Raw genomic sequence first — 21035 nt, forward strand, 5'->3', positions numbered from 1 at the left:
CACGCACGCACATGCAAGGCCATTCCTCACTTGGCAGGCGCGCAAACACCCTGACGGAGAGAGAGAAAGGGGTTGCGCGGAAGCCGATCCATCCAGCAAACACGTCCGTCCAGAGTTACCCGAACGAGATGGCGAAAATAAAGCAATAGGGTAAAAAAAAAAGGGGGGGGGGGGTGAAGACACAGGAAGAAAACGTCGCCAGGATGAGACGACAACGCTTCGCCCCGCCATCGAGTAGCGAAAGCGCCACGTCGGCTCTGCACATGTCGAGTGGGCTGCAAAGGCAGCGGCGGCGGCACCCGATAAGAGGGGGGACGACAACAGGCGCGGCAGTCGGGAACCGAAACACGAGAGGCGCGGACTCTGTTGAGTGGAAGGAGGGGCCGAGGTGGCGAGGAGAAAAGCGATAGCGCGACAGCCCCGCGCACGAAAGACAAAAGCCCGAAGGGCGACAGTGTGGACGAGCAGGGAGACAGAGCGGACGAGAGAGGCTGCGCCGAGGCGAGAAGGGCCGGCTCAACCACAGCTGCGAAACACGGGCGCGCCACAAGCCAGCGGTGGCAGCAGAATGCGACAGCAGCCGCAGAGAAAAGGTTTTGTTTTGCGCCGCCGGTGCTTCGGGTCCCACGCTCGCTTTGATTCCGAGGTTTGCTTTTGCCTGACACACTGTGTGTAGACAACGCCGGCATCTCCCGCCTCTCTCTCTCTCTCTCTCTCTCTCTCGGTTCGACCACTGCGTGCTTATCTCGCGTTTTATTTCCTCGATACTTCCCCTCTTGCACTCTATACAGTCTCTACATTCTTGGACGCGAAGCCAGAAGAGCGCCGACTGAAACCGGAAAGCTTTCGATCGCAACGAGCGAGCGAAGACGATGCAGCGGGACTCGGATAAAATGAGAAAGAAGATGACACTGCGAGAGGAGAGGGCCGACAGAATGAGAAAAAGGAAAGCGAGACACATGATCCAAGCGACCGCGCCTCCCTCGAACAGAGTGCGAGAAAAGAAGGAAAGGAGGAGTGGAAGATGCGAAAGACGCAATGCGAAAGCGAGGGTGCATTGGAACTGGGGACGGCGGCGCTGCCAAAATGCAAATAGGCTGAGACGCGCGGGAAAAACCCGATCACGCTTTCGGGGCCCCACCCGTCGCTGTCGCGCTGCTGACGACGTTACGCAAACACACGTCGCGAAGGCACGTGACGATAAAGCGGATACGCGTAGAAAGAGCGCAATACACGAAGAGGAAAGGCGAGCAATTCACACGCATAAACTGCGAAGATTGAAAGACAAAAGAAACATCGGCGCGCAAAGTGCCTCTTATTCCGCCGTTGTTTTCTCACTGTCGACGTTGTGCTGCTATAGCAGCGACACGTTTCCCACGGGTCTCGAGAAGGGAGTTGAGAGCGCTCTCTGAAGTCCTCCATGCTACTTATAGCTTAGACGAAGGAACGAAAAGAAATACGCTGCGGGAAAAATATGTCGAGAAGATCCCCCCTCCCCCGGTCACCCTGTGCCTGTCACCTTCGATTATTTCTAGCGGGCGCCACAGGAAAGTGCCGAATGCCGATATAAGCGGATGCGACGGCGACTGCTTTCGGAGCGAAGAAACTGTCTGCCCGCAGTGACGTCGGTTTCGCGGATGTCAACTGCTCGTGTGATCTCGTTAGGGAGTCCGCGAATGATCCCATCTACTCTGCCCATCGCTTCCCCATATCCTCCCGTTTTCGGTTTCCACGGCCGCCTTTATATGACACTGGATTGTCTGCAGGCTGGTTCCCTCTATACAGTTGGGGCACCCTGGCTTGAGACTGCGTTTCTTCTCCGAGCATGCGTCCAGCAAATTTCGTATCCGATCGTTGCGCTTCGAAGAGCGCAAACATCAATTCGGTGTACGGTTTTTGTGCACTTCGAGCATATCTGTTATTTAGGTTTCCACGGGAGGTTTGCCGCCTCGATATGCATCACCTTAGTACATGTGCCAATATGCTTAGGGTTGAACTGGGCTCACCAGTATGAAGGAAAGGAGGTGCGACTGAATACGGAGAAACTGGAAGGAGGCGATTAAAACGCATAGAATTTGGGTTGTCTGGTTTTCAAACACAAGCGAACTTTGGCTTATTTATGTTCACATAGACGCTTTAATTAATTACCTCACTATATTATATGTAAACACTTCCCTTCTTCTCTTCCTACGGTCTCTTCCACGCGGCGTGGTGATTGTCAGCTGCCATCGACGTCTTGACGTTCTCGATGACTCTTATTAAGGTAAATCGCTGCCATTAGCGTCAATAGCACCCTGCAGTATTCTATCGACGGCCCCGGTTTCAGCTACTGCACATCGGAACTCATTCTGTAAACTCTCATTTTGTAATTACAGAGTGAATCTCGCTCTCGGCTCTAAAGTTCACTAGGGTTGACAGCATGAAACGCAACGGTGCCTCCTCTTTCCCTTAACATATTGTTTCTCTTCCGAAGCTCGGAATTCCGACAGAAACTGTTTTTCAGCCGTTAACGTACGGATACTATTTCACATTTAAATTCTTCTGATTTATATTTTGCGCGCTGATGCATTCGTCGTATAGTGAATAGTATTGTCGCGTTACATCGCAGTTAAGTTAAAGAATTGCATTCTCAGGTTTTACGCGCCAAAAGATCGATCCAATTGCACGCCGTAGTGGGGGTACTCCGGAATAGTTTTAACCACCTCGGTTTCTACAACGCACACCTAAATCATCAAAGTACAGGAGCGTATTTCTAATTCCGCCCTCATCGGGATACGGCCGCCGTGGCGGGGATCAAACCCGTGGTTTAGAGCTCGGCAGCGCAACGCCATAACCACTAGGCTACCGCGGAGGGTCGACGTACACGTTGTTGTCACTGCACTTCTTTGTTTGCTCGTTGTGATACGTTTGTACGATGTGATACGTTGACGACCTTCTTCGTGCTCCACTTACGGTGTAACGCTCGTCTAAACAAAATATCACCGCGTTATTGACATCGCCAATCCTATGTGCACGAATTGCCAACCGGATACTCGAACTTCGTGCGCTGCTGTAAAAACGCCTTGAGCCCAAGCTTCCTTTGCTTCTCTCTACTCCCGCGAGCCTAAATGATAAATCCGAACTAAAGAAAAGTAAAAAAAAAAAAGAACACATGTTCCTTTAAAGTATGCACACGTCGCCAGGAACACTAGGAACAACAGCGGCGCAATCTTTCGACCTGCACCCAGAGAGGAAAAAACGGAGCAAGAGAAACGGTGAGGCTGGCGAAGAAAGGAAGGCAGGGAGAGAGAAGGAAAGCGACGCACCGCGCCGAGAGAGAGCTCAATCGGACCCGAGCAGACAGCGGGCGCGCAGCATCCGTAATAAGGTCTCATAATTGCCGGCACGCGCCTGCCGACGGCGACGACGGGCGCCTGTAATTACCGAGCCCCGAGTCGTCCGGCGTCGCGATGCCATCGAACGCGCATACGCCGAGCGACAGCGAGGAGCGCACGTCGCGCACTTCTCGGCGTCCGACTGACCCTCCGCGCCGCCTCGAAGAGCTGCGGGGGAAAGATTATGGCGGGGGGGGGGGGGGGCAGTAATGAGGGGGACCCGGACACTCCGCGAGGCGCGAGACGGAGCGGCCGGCTGGCCGCCGCCAGTGTCGCGATAGAGTGACTGGCTGCAGCGCACGAGTGGGCGATCAGTACTTGCCTGAAGTGGGTGACAAGAAAAAGAACGAAGGGAGAAGAAGAAGGAAAAGGGAGATCAGCAGAAGCTGTCAAAAAAGTGACCTTCGCTAGCCAGTGACTGCGGCGACAGTGACCACCGTGGTGATGACGAGCTACGGTTTCACGGCTAAGCGGCCATCACGACCAAGGGCTGCACGATTTGCGCTCTAAGGGAGAAAAACATTGCTAACACGAGGCGGAAAGTAAAAAAAGTACAGTGTAGTACATTAAGCTCGCCGTGGTTGCTTAGTGGCTACAGTGTTGGGCTGCTAAGCACGAGGTCGCGGAATCGAATGCCGGCCACGGCAGCCACATTTCGATGGGGGCGAAATGCGAAAGCGCCCGTGTACTTAGATTTAGGTGCACGTTAAAGAACCCCAGGTGCACTAAATTTCTGAAGTCCCCCACTACGGCTTGACTTATAATGAGAAAGTGGTTTTGGCACGTAAAATCCCATAATTTTTTTAGTACAACATTTCGCTAAAACTGGCCGGTTATTGCAAACGGGGAGGTTCATCGTGAAGTACCAGCGCTGGGTCGAATGCTCGCAGGTCCATACAGCGCTGTTACTTGAACATCTATATCTACGTGTAAATTAGAATGGGGAGAACGTTTGGTAGTTCTAGAGAGGGCCGACATATAGCAAGGTATTCCTTCAGACAGAAATGGTTGTGCGATTTAAAGAATGCGGTCACAGAGTTGTGAAGCAAAGAAAGAAGGAAAGTCAGTTTAAACTTGCATATATAGCAAGCCGAACAACTGGCGCTTTCGCTAACACTCAATCTTCGACTCAATTGGAAGCAATCGAATTAATTTAGTCTTTCTTCGACACGATATATATATATATATATATATATATATATATATATATATATATATATATATATATATATATATATATACTGCGTGCTTTAGAATGAATTATAATTCATTCTAAAGCACGCCATCCCGAATGCTGTGTCATGCTCACACTAATCTCAAGGAGAGACGATAGCGATAACTTCAATATCTAGTATGCCTTTCAGATACAACGGTTTAAACTTGCATATATAGCAAGCCGAACAACTGGCGCTTGCGCTAACACTCAATCTTCGACTCAACTGGAAGCAATCGAATTAATTTAGTCTTTCTGCTTTAATGCTTTAACTTTTTAGACCTCTGCTTTAATGATCTGCTTCAGTGTCCCCAATCAGGACAACTGAGGGACTTAGCGAAATTATGATAAGAGCACTTGGCAGCAGATAAACGTGATTACCGCGTTTTCCGCGCTATATTCCGGATTGTCCGTCCCGTTTATGTATTATCTATTTTATTGCTTAGAGTTTACGCCACTGATGCGTCCGCACGTTACATCACAAGCTCAAACACCTTACTTTTTACTTCATCCTTTCTCTTTATTTTCGTTTTCCACGTGCTGCGTCACCCAATAGACATTTAGCCTTTAAGCCATCTTATCTTCTTCCCCAAATGGTTACGATCAACAAGGCCGTGCCAGGGCTTGCATGCTGCGGTAACGTAAGGCTGAAACGTGATCACCCCATTAATGAAGGTTAGGCAAATATAAACCAGTAACGAGCATACGTTCGCATATGCTAGGCCGTCCAACCATATGAAAGGATAAAACGCCCAAACAACCCTCAACACAAAATGCAGCTCTTTCTTCCAGCTCCCCATTAAAATAATACCAAGGAAGAGGACCCTACTTTAGCGTCCGGCTCATATTCCCCCCCGCAGATATTACTGCTATTCATCTAGATTCTTAATTTCACCACGAACAACTTTTTTCACTTGGCGGCCGTGCATTCCTTTCAGGGAATTACGTGCGTCGTGACGCAACTAAGGAAGAAGAAAGAAGGTTTAACATTGAAAAAAAAATCAACAAACCATCCCACTCTGTGAAGGTGAATGACCAGCGAAGCTGTTGAACATCGTCGCCGCGGCAGCTTGCGCAACAGTGACCTTTACCGTGAAACGCATGCAGGGAACGCTACGTGCTTCGCATAGTTATCAGGAGCGCCTTATCATCAGTTATGCGGTTCGAATGCTTTTTATAGCTTGTTCTTTTTATTGAAACGTATGCTGTTCTGTATGCTGTATGCGTGATTCCAAAGAATGTATGCACTGTTCGCTGCACTTTGCTGAGTGTTTGCAGTCTCTGCCTCACGGGCTCTATGAGCCATTGCATTCTTTTGCTTGCTTGCGGGGGTATGCGCCACTGATGATTAGTTTTCGAGATGCTGTTCTGTATGTTGTATAGATGAATCGAAAGTATGTAAGCACTGTTCGCTTTACTTCACTGAGTGCTTGTAGCATCTGCCTTATGGGGCTATGAATCATTACATTTTTGGTTTGCTTACAGGAGTATGAGCCATTCATGATAGTTTTTGTTGACGGAAAACAAAAATACACGGAACTCTAGTCATGTACAGCTTCGCTGTAAAAGAAATGAATCACTTCAGGCGAAGTACGCCATGCATGTTACCTCAAATGTGCGCGCAAAATAGTCGAGCCCCTGATCTTACCACACATACTTAGCTTTTTTTATTGCGATGAAGTCTTGCCTTAAGGCATACCATCCGATGTGTAACATATGTGTGCTGTAAGGCTTGTGTAGAGTACGAATTCACGCAGTGTTTTGCGGTACTTGCTGTCGTGGACCCCGCGATCGGGGCTGGTCGTGTCACCGTAGCGGAGGCTAGCTTGCTCCCCTACCTCGCAGTTTTTGGTGATTTCAAAGATGTCAAGAATATGGGCTCCGCGCACTCCTTGCACTGCGCCTAAAACTCATTCTCTGGTGATTTTTTTTTGTTCTTTTCTCCCTTCATTCATTTTTCTAGCGCGGCAGGATGTCGGCTCTTTTCCCGCACCAACGAATCGTTTCGGATCCCTGTAGAGCGTGCTCTGCCTCTTACAGACTGTGCGTGCAGGGAAGCTACATAATTTTGTTCCTAATGGAGGAAAGCTGACGCAAAGACGTTAAAACAACCGGACAAAAGAAGAAAGGGAAAATGTGGCCACTCGTTAAGAGCGTTGGTGAAACATTGAAAGAAATATAGACCGAGAGACAGTTTCTGCCCGTTGATCTTCTTGATTGTAAGCAATCCGACGCGGCAGTAAGAAAATGACAAGCGCGACGCCACAATAAAAGCGAACACTCAGAATGTACTTTTCTTTTTCTATTTGCGCATAAATAGCAGCAAATTCAAGCTGTATTACAGGTACTTTATTTTTGAGAAACACGGTTCCACGACAAGTGGCGGCGAGAAGCGCCTGGCCGTAATAATGCACTGTGCTTGCCTGGGCAGCCATGTGCGGCAGCGAACGACTGTGCAAGACAATGCTACGTGTACACACCGCTCTTGCTAGGCGCGTGCTTTATTTTTGTTTGTACGAATGTAATTTCTGCTCCTATAAAAAATATATATATTTGGCGCAGTTTACATATTTAATAATGCCAGACGCTTACTGCGGCACCTGGTGAAATCTGCGGCCGATGCGTGCGGGCGCGCGGCAGCGCGTGCTGCAACGCGTACAAATTGCTGCCGGACGTTTTGCCGGTGAAAGGTATTTCGCACTTGGTAGCGGCTTTAAGGGCCGCCGGTCGAAAACCGTGTTGCCATGAAGACAATGTACACGCAATGTACACGTGCCCTATGTCGTATTTGGGTACCATTAGCTGGGCTGTGAAACTGGAAATAAACCTGTCCTAGTACTGTGTCTTGTTTCACGTGCCTTGTGTGTCCCGTGTCTTCGTGCTTACGCTACGATAATTAAAAGGAAAAACGTTCTTAACTCTAGGCAGCGTTTTAAAATTTGCCTCAGTTTGTCGCTGTGTTTCTACTGCCGCTATGGCTTCCCACCATATACCCTCGACATAACTTTTAGCTCGTTTTATGTCGCTGCAAGTGGCCTGTAGACGCAGAAAAAGGAAACACGAAATTAAGCTACTTAGAACACCCTCTGGGAATGTTTATAGCTGCAACCGACAAAGAACGCGTCCTAGAAAGTTAAAGTGCGCATTGAATTGTATTTAAAAGAAAAGAAAACCGAAAGAGAATAAGTAAGGGGAAAAATGGAACAATGTAGGAGGAAAACTTAAACGCTGCTCGCCATTTCGCACGCCGCTGCCCCATACTTAAATGTAAACGTCAAGTCGGGCTTATTAAAATCGCCTTTCTTCTTTTCTTTTTTGCATACGGTACTTTTTTTTCATGGTAATGTCATATCTGCACTGCGCGGTAAGAAAAGCTCGAGCAGCCCCGTTTCGTTTTTGTAGCTTAGGGTCGGCTCTTCACGTGAGCTGGCCAGAAACACCTAGAATAAACTGCAGAAAAGAATGTTCTTAGATCGATCAAAAAAAAAAAAAAGGAATCTGTGCTATTTTCGAGCTTTACGTATGCGTACTCCATAACGTTTACGGCTGAGAAAGGTACGTTAAAACAGTTATGACTGAAATTCCTCACAGCGAGATTCGCTAAGTTGGATGCTAACCGCTCACATCGTACGAGACACCAGCGTCATCGGCTCTGCTTAACTGTATTTACTTTATCCTAAAAGAAAACGAAACAAAATGGTTGTGAAATGCTGGGTGTAAACCTGCGCTAGGGTGATTGACAAAGTGAGTTCCACAAAACGATAAAGGACACAAAGCCTTACTTTCAATATTTTTCGTCCGCTGTTGTTACGCGCTATAATCTACTTCGTCATTTATTTTTCACAGCCACACATCGTCAAAGGAATGGCCACTGGGTCTTTCTTGCTTTGGCGGAAAAGTAGCGCACTGTCAGACTGGGCCCATATTCACAAAAAGCTTTAATGCTAGAAGTTCTCGTGAGAACCTGTGCCAGCAAACTGTGATGATGGACATATCATTGGCGAAAGCGTTCGGACATCGGCAAACGTCACTAGCGAAATGAGAGAGAGAGAGAGAGAAAGAGAGAGAGAGAACAGGGATAGGAAAGGCAGGCAGGTCAACCAGAACAGCATCCGGTTTGCTACCCTACACTGGGGGTGGGGGAATAGAAAGAGGAAGAAAGGGAAAACTAGCGAAATGTATGCTTCGTGAAATTCTGCACCTGACACCGAGTGCGCAAAGCACTTCTATCAACCGGCGAAGTTTTTAAACGCGCTGTGCGCAATTCTGGTGAAATCGTCTCGTTGAAAATGAAAAAAAAAAAAAAACATCTTTGTTTCAATAAAGGAATAAACCCGACAGGTAGCATCGCCACCTCGACAGTAGGGAATGCTGGGGACGTTTAGTTGCTCGCACACTGTATAATTTTCATACAGGACACGTTTATACCTTCATCACATGTTACAGTAACAAGAATCTAGCGCCAGCCCGCCACGTTCCGGGCACCGTAGCAACGCACACTTCTTTACGCGTTCGTGTATTTCGGCGACTCCTTCGTGATACGCGCACGCGTTCGTGAATTTTAACAAGGTCTCTGTAATGCGTGTACTGCCAAGAAAGAAAACTAGCAGCAAGGGAACAAAACGAAAATGTCACGAAGGAAGCGCTCCAAAACACATGTACCTCTGTGAATTCGACGATGCGCAGCAACAACGCGAGCGTCAAGGGAAAAAAAAAAGGAAACGAAAGGAAAAATACGTCGCCGATGATAACGGTCGACACATAACAATGTAATCGCCAGAAAAAAGCAAGCGGAAGAGAAGGAAAGCAACGAGGGAAAGAAAGCTCTAAGTGCACCTGCCGACTGAATCGATACTTACGCGAGCAGCTACACTGAGTAAAATATGAAAATGAATAAGAAATAAGAACTGAAAGAAAAGAACCGGTGGGGGAGGGGAGTAGGAGGGGGGGCGCAGATCGTAGCTACGCTTTCTGAGAGCGGCGGGCGCCCTGCGCGTATCGTCGTCTTGACGCGGATCACACGCGCGCGCGCGCGCATAATGGACGTTCGAGAATACTTTCGCGCGCCGTGCGCCGTGGCACATACGTGTGCGAGCTCGCCCGGCGGCGGCGTACAGCGCGTGCGTCCGTGCGAGCGTGTGTGCGTGCGTATGCGCGCACGCGAGCAGAGCGTACTTCGACGCGGCGCGACAGCCCACGGAGAATCCGGCCGGCCGGATTGATATGCATTAAGGCAAAAAAAAAAAAGAAAAGCTAGGCACACTGTGAGAGCGAGAACGTGGGAGGCACTTTAAGAATGGGAAGCTGACTGGAATTATATGCAAGAATGGAGGAGCGTAAACGAAGTGCATAAAGAAATTATAAAGAAACAGAACGGTACAATGGAGACAATGAAGACAGAGAAGGGTCAGTTGAACGGAGAACAAGGAAAAGCACTGCGGGGGGCGGGGGGGGGATTTTTTTTTCTTTATTAGAATACGCGACTTCTATTAAACGCTGAAAACCCGCCGTGGTTTCTCAGTGGCTATGGTGTTGGGCTGCTGAGCACGAGGTTGCGGGGTCGAATCCCGGCCACGGCGGCCGCATTTCGATAGGGGCGAAATGCGAAAACGCCCGTGTACTTAAGTTTAGGTTCACGTTAAAGAACTGCAGGTGGTCGAAATTTCCGGGCTCCTCCACTACGGCGTGCCTCATAATCAGAAAGTGGTTTTGGCACGTAAAACCCCAATTTTTTTTTAATTAAACGCTGAAAATCGCAGCGACGTATGGAAGAACGCGTCCAGACCAGAAAGAAATTAAGAAGTTCTCGAAACATAGAGGGTCCACGGCTTAAAGGATTAACGAAACGAGACATGAAAAGAAGAAAAAAAAAGCAAAGATGACTTTTGATTCCAAGTTAAGCGTAGAGACAGCATAATCATCAGACAACCTTGCTGGCCCAATTAGGGCGCACGAGACTCGTTGTGTCTGGACATGTCGAATTTTCGTTCTCTTGGCTTCTCCTACTTTGCCATCCAACTTCCATTCGGTGCGATAAAGACGACAGACAGAGGATGATCAAAACACAATAACAACTGGGGGAGGGGGGAGCCGCAGTACGTAAATCCTCGACGAGTCTGTGCTCGAAAATGCAAGAACGGAAGCCGAATCGCGACCGCCCGCTAACCAACGAGCATGGCGACGTCACCTGTATGCGAAGCTTTCGGTTGTACGACTGTAGTGCCAGCCTCCCTGACCTAGCCATAAAGCGGGCACGTTGTAAAGAACCGAGACGTCGACATGGACGCTGTACAATAACTGCCAAAAAAAAAAGGAAGCAAGGAGAAAAACTCTTGAATTTAGGGGCCGCAAAAACTGCGGGCTCAGCTGGGGCTGTTCGTGCTCCAGTGCGATTTCCTCCTCTCTTCCCTCTAGTAAGGCGCCTGCTCACTCAATCTAGGCCAGCCACATCATGCAGTGCCTTACCAAATGTAAACGGTCGGCGCGCTTTTAGCGAGCGCAAGAATTGCCGCAGATTGATCTAGGAAATACGTTGCACCCAAGTCAACACTTTACCATCAACAGCCATTTCCTGCGCATATCCTCGTGCCCACCAGCCATGTTCGCTCTCTCCCGCTTTCTGTTGCCCCTTTGCCTTACCCGCAGTGTAGGGTAGCAAACCGGACGCTCACGTGGTTGACTTTCCTGCCTTTTCTGTCCTTGCTTTCTCTTAGTCTACTCCACAAATCGACAAACCCCTACCCCCCCGCCTTTTTTTTCCCCACTTGTGTGCACCACAACCGCCACATTGACTGCTTTCCTGGCGCACGCCTTTTCATTAGAATAATTCGGCCTTAACGTTTTCACGCAGCCGACAAACACCGCTTGCTGTGATCCCCGAGTCTGCGCCCGCTCTCCCCAATCCCTCCCATGCCCACCGCAGTCCTTTTCTCGTCCATCGTAACCGTGCAGACGCACAAACCAACGATCCTCGAACATATTCCCTCGCCACTTACGGCGAAGACGGCTTGCCCTCACCGCGCTGCGCAACGTCGAGAGAGAGAGAGAGAGAGAGAGAGAGAGAGAGAGAGAGAGGTCGCTGTAGGGACGAGCTCCGCGAGCCCGCCCCGCCGGCGTTCCTCCTCGGCCCGTTATAAGCTTATTACGGGGACGCCGGAAGGGATGCCGAGATCGCTACGTCATTTCTTCCCGGAGCGAGGCAGTGCCAGGCGGCTGCACTTCGTGGCGCGCACGCGCCTGCGGCCTGCTTCGCTGCGCCGCTACATCCATCCGACGCAGAAAAGAAGAATTTCTCCGTCGAACGCACAGAAGGGGTCTTCCCGAACGCTGGAGGAGACGGGGTGGTCCTCAAAAGGAGGTTGGGACGGTTGTTATACATATCGTGGAAATAACGCGGGGACGAAACGCGGAAAAAGTAAAGAAAGAACGGAGAATGCTCCGACAATCAGCGAAAGATTGATGGCAAGAGAATGATATGAAACACTCGCCATTAGGTATATGCGATGGGAAAGAAAGAGAGAGAGAAAGAGGCGGCTCCCAAGCCCAGACACTTATTTGTCTTCCCTTCGACAGCCGCTGCTGCGTTTCCTTCTTAAGGAAGCTCCGAGGTTTGCCACGGCGTGCTCACCACACAAGCTCATTTCCGGTGCGCGTAATTACTCGGCGCTGTAAAAGAAAGACGATGGGGCATCTCGCTTTCCTCTGTAGGGACGGCCTCGCCATACCTCGAGGCCCGCTCCTTCCTCTTCGGACGGCCAATTTACCGGAGGGAACCCACGACAACGATGCTGAGGGATGCGCCCGACTGTTGTATCGAGCCGACAAACCTAGCCCAGGCCTAGGGCCGGCATTCCTTGCCGCCACAGCGCGTGCGTGCGCACTCGAGAAATTCTCAGTTCGCGGTAGTCAATCGCTCAAGCGACCTCGGGCATACCCGTTTCAGTCCTGGCTTTCGCAACTGGTCGTTAATAACAGACTATCTTCATAATTCGCAACTGCGCTTCTCTAATTGTGCAAGGCGCACATAGGACGCGACTCTCGAGCATGCTTCTGACCCGAGAGGCGCGTCTAGGTATTTCACGTCATAAGACAAGTAAACTGTGCTCGTACGCACTGATCGAAAAACATTATCACACCGCCATAAGCTTGGCAAACTGCGTCGCGGTAAAGCTACCTTTACAATTGTGAAATGGTTCTTTTCCTGAATAAGCGAATGATGATGTCTCACTTCTTTCTAAATTTTAGACCGGTAACCGCTATAAACGCTTTCAGTATTCGATCTCTTCATCCATGGCCCGTTCCCAAAACCTACCGTCAGCACGTCGTCACTGCAACAACAAAGTAAAACAACTATAATCTATTGAAGAACACGATTGTCCCCGAGAAAGCTTAGATCTGTTTTGGGTAGAACTTGACGATTCCCTTCCGCTGAAGTATCTTTATGCGCATTTTCATCGAGCGCAATACGAGCTCATCGCGTACACGAGCTTTCCATTCGATGCGACTCGGCTACAGCATTGCGAGGCAAGGAAGGAATAAAACAAAAAAATTATGAGCCCTTCCACTCTGTGAAAGTTCTTGACCAGCGAAGCTGTTTAGCACACGGCCCGGAGGTGACACATAATTTTGGACAGAGGTTCGAATTTATTTATTGTCTTTATGGCTGGACATCGTGACGAAAGGTACACACACTCATTTATTGTCTTGATCGGTGGTCATTATTTCACTCGCAACTGCAATCTCATTGATAATGATAATTATAACTTTGATAATGTCAAATCAATGCACATACGCCGCTGGTTGATCAGTTGGGCAGGATCGGTGTGGCATCGCAAGACATGTCTGCAACATGGAATGCGTAAACGGCTCCCTTTTCGGTACCGACACATCCACATTGAAATCACCGACAACGGCAACAGGACTAGTGTCATCCCAGCTAAATCACGCAAAGTGAGTAGCCATGAGCCTTACGGGACTACGAGCCATTGCATTTTTTTCTTGCTTACGGGGGTATGAGCCATTGCTGAAGGGTTATGAGCCATTGATGATGACAGTTTTCGACATGCTGTTCTGTATGTTGTATGCGTGATTAGAAAGAATTTAAGCACTGTTCGCTTCCCTTTGCTGAGTGCTTGTACTTTCTGCATTACGGGGCTATGAGCCATTGCATTTTTTGCTTGCTTACGGGAGCTTGAATGCTTACGGGGGTATGAGCCATTGATGATGATAGTTTTTTTTTCACGGAGAGCAAAAATGCACGGAACCCTGGCCATATACAGCTTCGCTGTAAAAAAACTGCATCTTTCGCAAGTTCACAATTTACGCCACTCATAAAGATATCTTCACCATGGCACAATAGAAAAACGTGCGCCGTCCGTAGATTCTTGCTCAAGAAAGAAATGCGATGCGTCGCCGCCGTGAAGTGGTTGCCGAGCTAAGTGGTCGACGTCCGCCAAAGCGACCTTCTATCTGAACGCCTAGTTTCATGGCAGCGATGGAATTCATCCCATCGCTTTTAATGCAACAGCATTACTTGGCTCACTGTCGTCGCCGGAGCCCATAGACGACGAATGAGATGCAACGCGCTTCAGGTACCCGTCGGACGACGACCACGACCCCCCCCCCCCCCCACCGCCCCCCTCTCCCTCCTCCCCCCAGAGTATTAGGTGGAATTCGCCTATGAGCCCGATGAAGAAATGTAGTTTCAACACCATGGTGCCGCTCGTAAAAGTACCGTCATCGCTCGGCAAAGTGGTGTCATCGTGGTGAAAAGTGGTGTCATCGTCAAAGAACACTCAACGCAGTGCGCGTCAAACACTGCTCTAATGAGAACTCCGCAAATAAAACTCAGCGGAGAGATCGCAATATGGCCGCTTTGTCGTCTTGCTTTTCTGTGACCTTTTAAGCAGCAACATTAGACTCGGACACACAACGCACCGGCACTAAAATCAGCAACATTTCGCCGCAACACTAAACTCAGCGACATAACTTGGCGGCACACTCAGCTACAAGTAATGCCCTCGCATTTACGGATCACAAGAATTGCTTTGGTGTCGCCATAGTTTTCTTTTTCTGCCACGGAGTGTGCTCTGCCTTGCTATAGAACATCGCACCTTACTTAAAGAATCAAAATAGGAATAATTAGATGATGAAGAATGCAGAAAAAAATACACAATTTAAAGCGTGCGCTTTGCTCTTTGTTCTCTTGAGCATACAAGGCAATAAAAGGTGCACGGTGTTTCTTTGGATCTTTCCACTAAGAAGCAACATCCAAAGAAACAAAGGAAGGTTAAAGATGAGACCGGGATAGAGATTCGCCAAGGAGATAGAGAGATGCAACTGACCCACAAGCTTCTCATAGCCGAATAAGTCGAGCTAAACGAGGCCAGCTGGGAAGAGGCCCTCCCGGAGAAAAGCACACTCCGTCTGAGTAGTAACTGGTGAGGGGCCGGCGAACGACGCCAGAGAGGTACAAACGCTGCCGCGGATCGAAAGCTAAAGTTGCGCCCGCTGCAAAGCCGCAACACAGCGACTGGCGACCTCAACAAGCGTCTCTGTTTCCTTTTGTTTGTGTGCTTGTCCACTTCCTATTCCTCGTTACTTCTTATTTATCTCCAGATGTATCTGGTACACTCGTTTTGAAACCGGCCTCCGTTCCACGGCCACTTCAAAACGACGCCATTTTCTCGAAAGTAGGCGGCGCCGGGCGAGGCGTTGCCTCTTGCGAAAATGGCTTCTCTTGAGAACCACCACGTTTCCTCTCTTGTTCTTCGTCGCTTACCGCTACCTCCTCAGCCCAAAGTTCCTACTTTCCTGGAGTTGGGAGGACTACGACGTGCGCAGCGCGATCAAAAGAAGACGCGCGGAAAAGAAGAAGAAGAAAAGAAAGATGCGAGACAAGAAAGCAAGGCCGGGAACTTAAAGTTTAACAATAGGGCTGTCATCCCGTGGCAGAAGCAGGCAGCCCGATCATCGCGGCTTCTCTAGACGCTGCTCGGACTTCAATGGCCTCTTCGCTGGAAAGGAAGACCGGCACCAAAACAAAACGCGCGTTTTAGCGCTGTCGCTAAAGAAGCGCCGCTGTCTTTTCACCGCTGTTCACCGTCCTTCGTTCATTTCATGCTCTTCGTACCGCCCTGTCGTTTCACTCTTCTCCATGATCCTCGACGGCGTAGCTGTGCTCGAGTGGCTCTGTCGCTAGTCTCCTGCAGCAGGCGTCGATTACCGGGTGCACCGCGGCGAGCGATTTTGGCGGAGAACATCACAGACCGAAAACAAGCGCGATAAGACCCACCCACGCGCAGAGCGCGATCAACGACAAACGCGCGCTCTAATTTTGTTCCATGCGGCACGTGCCCTACAGCGCCTCACAGAGCGCGGGCTTTCCCTACGAAGGGAGCATGCTACACATTGTCGCTATTACAGTGTCGTCGCCCGTGACCTTTCAGAAAACGGGCTTAACGTTTGTCCGCTCGAAGGAGCAGCGCAGACTCGGATCGGCGGTGTTTCAAAGTCTGCTCTATCGATCAGCGACGTGAGAAGCGGGTGGGCTAGCAAGAAGTGATAACGCTTTCTATCTCTTCTATCACGAGCTCCAATAACTGAGCGATTGTGACAATATAGAAAACGCTGGCACCAGACGTGTCGCCCACCTGTGCGCAGCGTTGAAGATGTCGAATAAACGGAACGATTACACGAGCTAAACGGCAAGAAGTAAATTCACGAGTCCTATTCCCGCCATTTTTTAACCATAGGACTGCGAGCTGAGCTGCGACAGCGATGTGTGCCGCCGCGTGCGTCTGTGCGCCGATTTCACCATGAGCTATTGTCCACTGCAGTCGACGGAGGCCTCTACCAGCAATCTCCGATGAACCCTGCCTTGCGCTAGCTGATTCCAAGTTGTGCCTGCAAATTTCCGCACTTCATCACACGATCTAATTCTATGTCGACATCGACTGCGCTTTCCTCCCCTTGGCACCCATCCTGTAACTCTAATAGACCACCGATTAACTGCCCTACGCATTACGTGGCCTTTCCGGCTCCATTTTCCCCCTCTTAACGTCAGCCAGAATATTGTCCACCCCCATAAATATCGCCGTCTTCCATTCTCTCGACGTTACGTGTAACATGTTTCGCTCCGTCGCCCGTTGCGCGGTCCTTAACGCCTCCTCAAGCTTCAGTGTTAACCTCAAAGTTGCTGCTCCATATGTTAGTATCGATAGAACGCAATGATTATACACTTTTCTTTTCAAGGATAGCAGTAAGCTGCCGGTCGCGCTTACGCCGAGTACGTTGCACCGATTTACGCTTCCTCAATTTCTCTTTAGGACCCATTTCCCTTCCACGCCCCTAGCAGAGTAGAAGACCAGGCATTTCGTGGTCAACCCTTCTGCTATTGCCTTCTCGCTCACTCCCTTGCCTCCCCAGAGCAGCGTGGCGACCCCACCGAGGGTCGCAAAGCGTGCCCGACACTGAGAGCTAGTTGCGCTAAAAAACGCACCGCACGCAGCAAACTCCAGCACGCAGCAGTGCGACGGGACCGAGTGCTTCGCTGGGCGGCGCCGCCTAGTTCTGCTAATATTAATGTTCGCTGCTCAACGCAGGAAGAGGCATTTCGGCGAGAACAAATCGCCCGAGCAATAGTTTCAGGGCTGATTATCTCTCAGCAAGCGGCTGTATCCGAGTGGTGGACTCAAATGACTCGGGACGGTGTAGGTTGGCGACTTAATTCCGATGCGCTCCTCAAGAACGGTAATTCCTGCGACCCTTTTCGCTGAAGCTAGGCCCTGTGTATCAGCCTGTCTATCAAATTTCGCTTGATAGGCAGCGCTGGTCTTTCGCCGTTATCGGCCGCTTGCGCGCAGCTTGCAACGGATGGTGTCGACGCACACGTGTTTCCCACGTTACTCCTCCGTCGCGAATCTATGCGAATCGAAGTGACGATAGGCAGGCATTTAATATTCATGGACGTTAAATATGGAGACTGTTTAAACTGTACACGTTAACGCACTTTACATTTCCTGAAAGAAAAAGAAGAAAAACGGGAAATGGACGAGTGCGTCCTTCCGACTGATTCCATTTAAGGCAACTCAGCGGTGAATGACGCGACTTCTGCTGAACCGGAGAACCGGGGGGTGAGACCTTGAGCTCCCTTACCTCGCAACGATTCCTGCACGAGGACCTTGACTTGAGCCCTGGGGCGAGGGAGCTGAAGCCCTTCCGTGACCGGGTTACTTGCTTCCGCCATTAGGTGGTAGGTTCCAGGCGATTCGAACACGCGCTCGAAGGTGGTGCCTGGAACGCAGGAGAAGATCGGAATACTTAGTACTTTATGATAATTAGGATGACAACAATCATGATGATATCGTGAAATAAATAAAAAGTGAAAAAGAAAGAAGAAACGCACAGTGACGCAACTGCTGATGCCAGCGGTGGCATGCGTGAGTGGGCCCTGCATCATGGGCTAAGACATCTATTTAGTTGTGTTGTGTACTAAGGACTCCATGACAGCAGTCTTACTGCGTCAAGGGAGTCAATCAAAATACCATACGATGTAGAAAGTACAAGAGTGACAAGACAGAGATTGCAAGTGTACTGCTACTTCCGCAACATTAACACAGTGTAGGGAAAAACAGCTAGGGCTATTGCATTTCCGAACTAAGCCCTGTTGCCGCAGTAGCCGAGGCTGGTGGTGGCTGAAGGAACAATGCAAGCAATCACAAAGACGTATGCGAGTATAAAACCCCGTGGTTGATGATAATCCCAGTGCGCGTGACTGGTGCGGTCAATGCGTTCCTTGAATTCAATACCGATAATCATAGACCTAGACAGGAAAGAAAAGCAGGACTAAGAATTAAACAATCAGCTGATAGAGCAAGGGAAAGCTGAGCCCAGAGTCATCCTCTTGACCACGGGACCCATCTCCGTAAGCGGCTTGACGGAACTTGCACTTACGAATACAAGTCACTTTGGTCGAAACGTACGCTCCAAAGTGACGCTTGGCGACTGTTCGCATAATATTATTCAATTCCCTTTTCTACTTTCCTGTGACCCCCTTTGCTTTATTTAAACTTTCAGTTCGTCACTTGAATGTCACAAAAAGAGACCACATGATAGGACGCGTGTACAGTAGCTGCGGACGGCGGGTGCGGCGATAAAGGCGCCTACGTCTCTCCACGCAGCGTGTTGCGTCTCAACACGGCCAGATGCGTTAATTAGACGTTTGCCACGAGGCGACCCCCACCCATCCGTCAGCGCCTACGAAGAAGTAAACGCAGCGTTCACGCCGACGGCTGACAGGTTCGCAAAAAGGCACCCACCGCCACCACTACCTGACAGCCTGAACTAACGATGAAACGGGGCCAACGTCAAATGCTACCGAAGAGCGGCGCCGACCGTGATTTCCCATGTTGCTATCCTGCGCGCCGAGTGAGCGGAGCCTTCGGAGAGGGGGATGCTGCGGAGGGTTGCGATAGCATGGGCGTGGTATCGCAGCCGATTCGACGATTGCGATTGGCTGCGATACAGTCCTCAGACTGCCTGGTCAACTCGCCTATAGGGAAGGCGACGGGATTAAAAGCGGAGACTTTTCGTGCAGTATGGCGGAGGGTGCTGATGTGAACTCGGATGTTTAACTTGCTCCTGCATGCAGTGGGCTTCCGTAACTGGAGCCGTATAACTAATGTCAAATAAACTCTTTTTTTTTTTCATTTCGACTACTTGACGTATTCGTCGATAGGCTTGGTGTACCCCTTGCCCTATCGTCACCAAGAGCCTCAAAAAGCGGTTCCGCGATCTCGCATGCCTCGTTGGGGACTTGGCGTTTCGTGTTCTTCGTACACTCGGCGCCCGCTCTCAACCTTGGAAGGGGGGGGGGGGGGGAGTGATTATCTGTAACCGTCCATCATGTGGATAGGTCCATCTCGTCTGCTGCTGAAGTTCTGATTGACCGGGCTGGGGTACGTGTCGTAAGGAGACAGGCGCACCCGGCCAAGCAGCGCTTCAGCAGAGAAAACGAAATGGGCACATCCACTAAGTGGACACTTACGGCGAATTCGGCAAGTCGCACCGGTGAAGCCTAACGTGCCCCGATGCGCCGTTTCATCCAATCACGGTCGCACCAGAGCGGCCCGGTGCGATTTGCTGAATTCGCCGTTACAGAATAGCGCCCCATGTTCCGACGAGCATAGTACATGGGTGCACGTGGCGGGTCGTGCATACCGGCACAGCGTCGTATCAGCAACCGATGCTCCAAACTTGGCCGAACGCGCGGGACACCGCTTCGCGTGCGCAGGGCTGCACCTCCGTAGCGACGTTCGGACGCCGCGTGCGACGAGAACAGCGCTCGACACGACACACGCGCTTCCCGAGCGAATTTATTTAATTAACCTAAGCGAACAAGCGCCCCCACGAGCATCGCACGCAGCAACAGACGTTGCTCAATCGCTCGCGGCGAGCCTTTTTAATTAGCCGCTGCTGAAACCTCGCGCGAAAGGGCGGAGAGAAGCGCCGCACTGAAGCGGCCACTTCACTTACGGCTTCGCAGTTGCTGCACAGCGTTCGCGGCGTCGACGCGGGAAAGCGGATTCTACACGGAAGAACGTCGAGCGGCCCGCACAAAAGAGAACGTACTACCTCGCTCTGAAATTCGCTAGAGACCTATTGACCCAGCATCGCGCCTCAAGTGGCCGAACTCGAGATGGAGCGCGCAAGCTTCCAGTTAATAAAACGAGAGCGTCTCTTCGTTGCGACATTCCAACACGGGTACTCGATTGAAACAAGGGAGCGTATTGTTCCGTGCCGTACGGGCAATAGACGAGACGGCGGAGATAAATGAGGGACGCTAATGATGGAGAAGGTGAAGAGCACGAAGCTTCAGGTGGACTGTGGCTAACGCGAAGTGATGACTCTCAGTGTGTGAGGCCTTTATATACCCTGTCGTAACAATTTATTGGAAGCAATGGCAGCGGGATCGCACCGATGGCTGGCGATGTGGAAGGTTAGAGATGCGGGCCCTCGCGGGAGCTGTCGACCTCTCGACAGACAGACCTATCGACAGATAGGTCTTCCGCACATATTTCCGAAACTACGAATCTCAAGCGCTTTGGTATGTAAGAGAACTTGTCGATACACTTTGTACTCCCTGAAGGGCATATATTCCAAAAGGGCGCACACGAAAACGAAGATACAAGAAAGGCATTGCCGGCAGCATTCATTAAGGATAGAGCAGGGGCAAAGGAAGCGGTTATAGAATTTTTAACCAAGGGCAGCATATGACCGGAGATTGCAGATGCTTTCGATATCACATCCATAACTTTCAGCCCAGGATGGGCTTCAAGCACAAAAAAAAGGACCACACACACACACACACACAAACACACACACACACACACACACACACACACACACACACACACACACACACACACACACACACACACACACACACA

General features: G+C 50.1%; 1 protein-coding gene across 1 annotated transcript in view; it reads right to left on the reverse strand.

The window, feature by feature from the left end:
• The window catches only part of LOC142570628 (uncharacterized), a 508617-nt gene that overhangs the window by 71485 nt on the left and 416097 nt on the right, over window positions 1–21035 (reverse strand). The window contains exon 10 of the mRNA XM_075678990.1: window positions 17743–17880. Within this exon, the coding sequence (XP_075535105.1) occupies window positions 17743–17880 (138 nt within the window). The remainder of the gene's footprint in view (window positions 1–17742; window positions 17881–21035) is intronic.

This window comes from Dermacentor variabilis, chromosome 2 (assembly GCF_050947875.1).
Source record: "Dermacentor variabilis isolate Ectoservices chromosome 2, ASM5094787v1, whole genome shotgun sequence".
In the NCBI taxonomy this organism is placed as follows: domain Eukaryota; kingdom Metazoa; phylum Arthropoda; class Arachnida; order Ixodida; family Ixodidae; genus Dermacentor; species Dermacentor variabilis.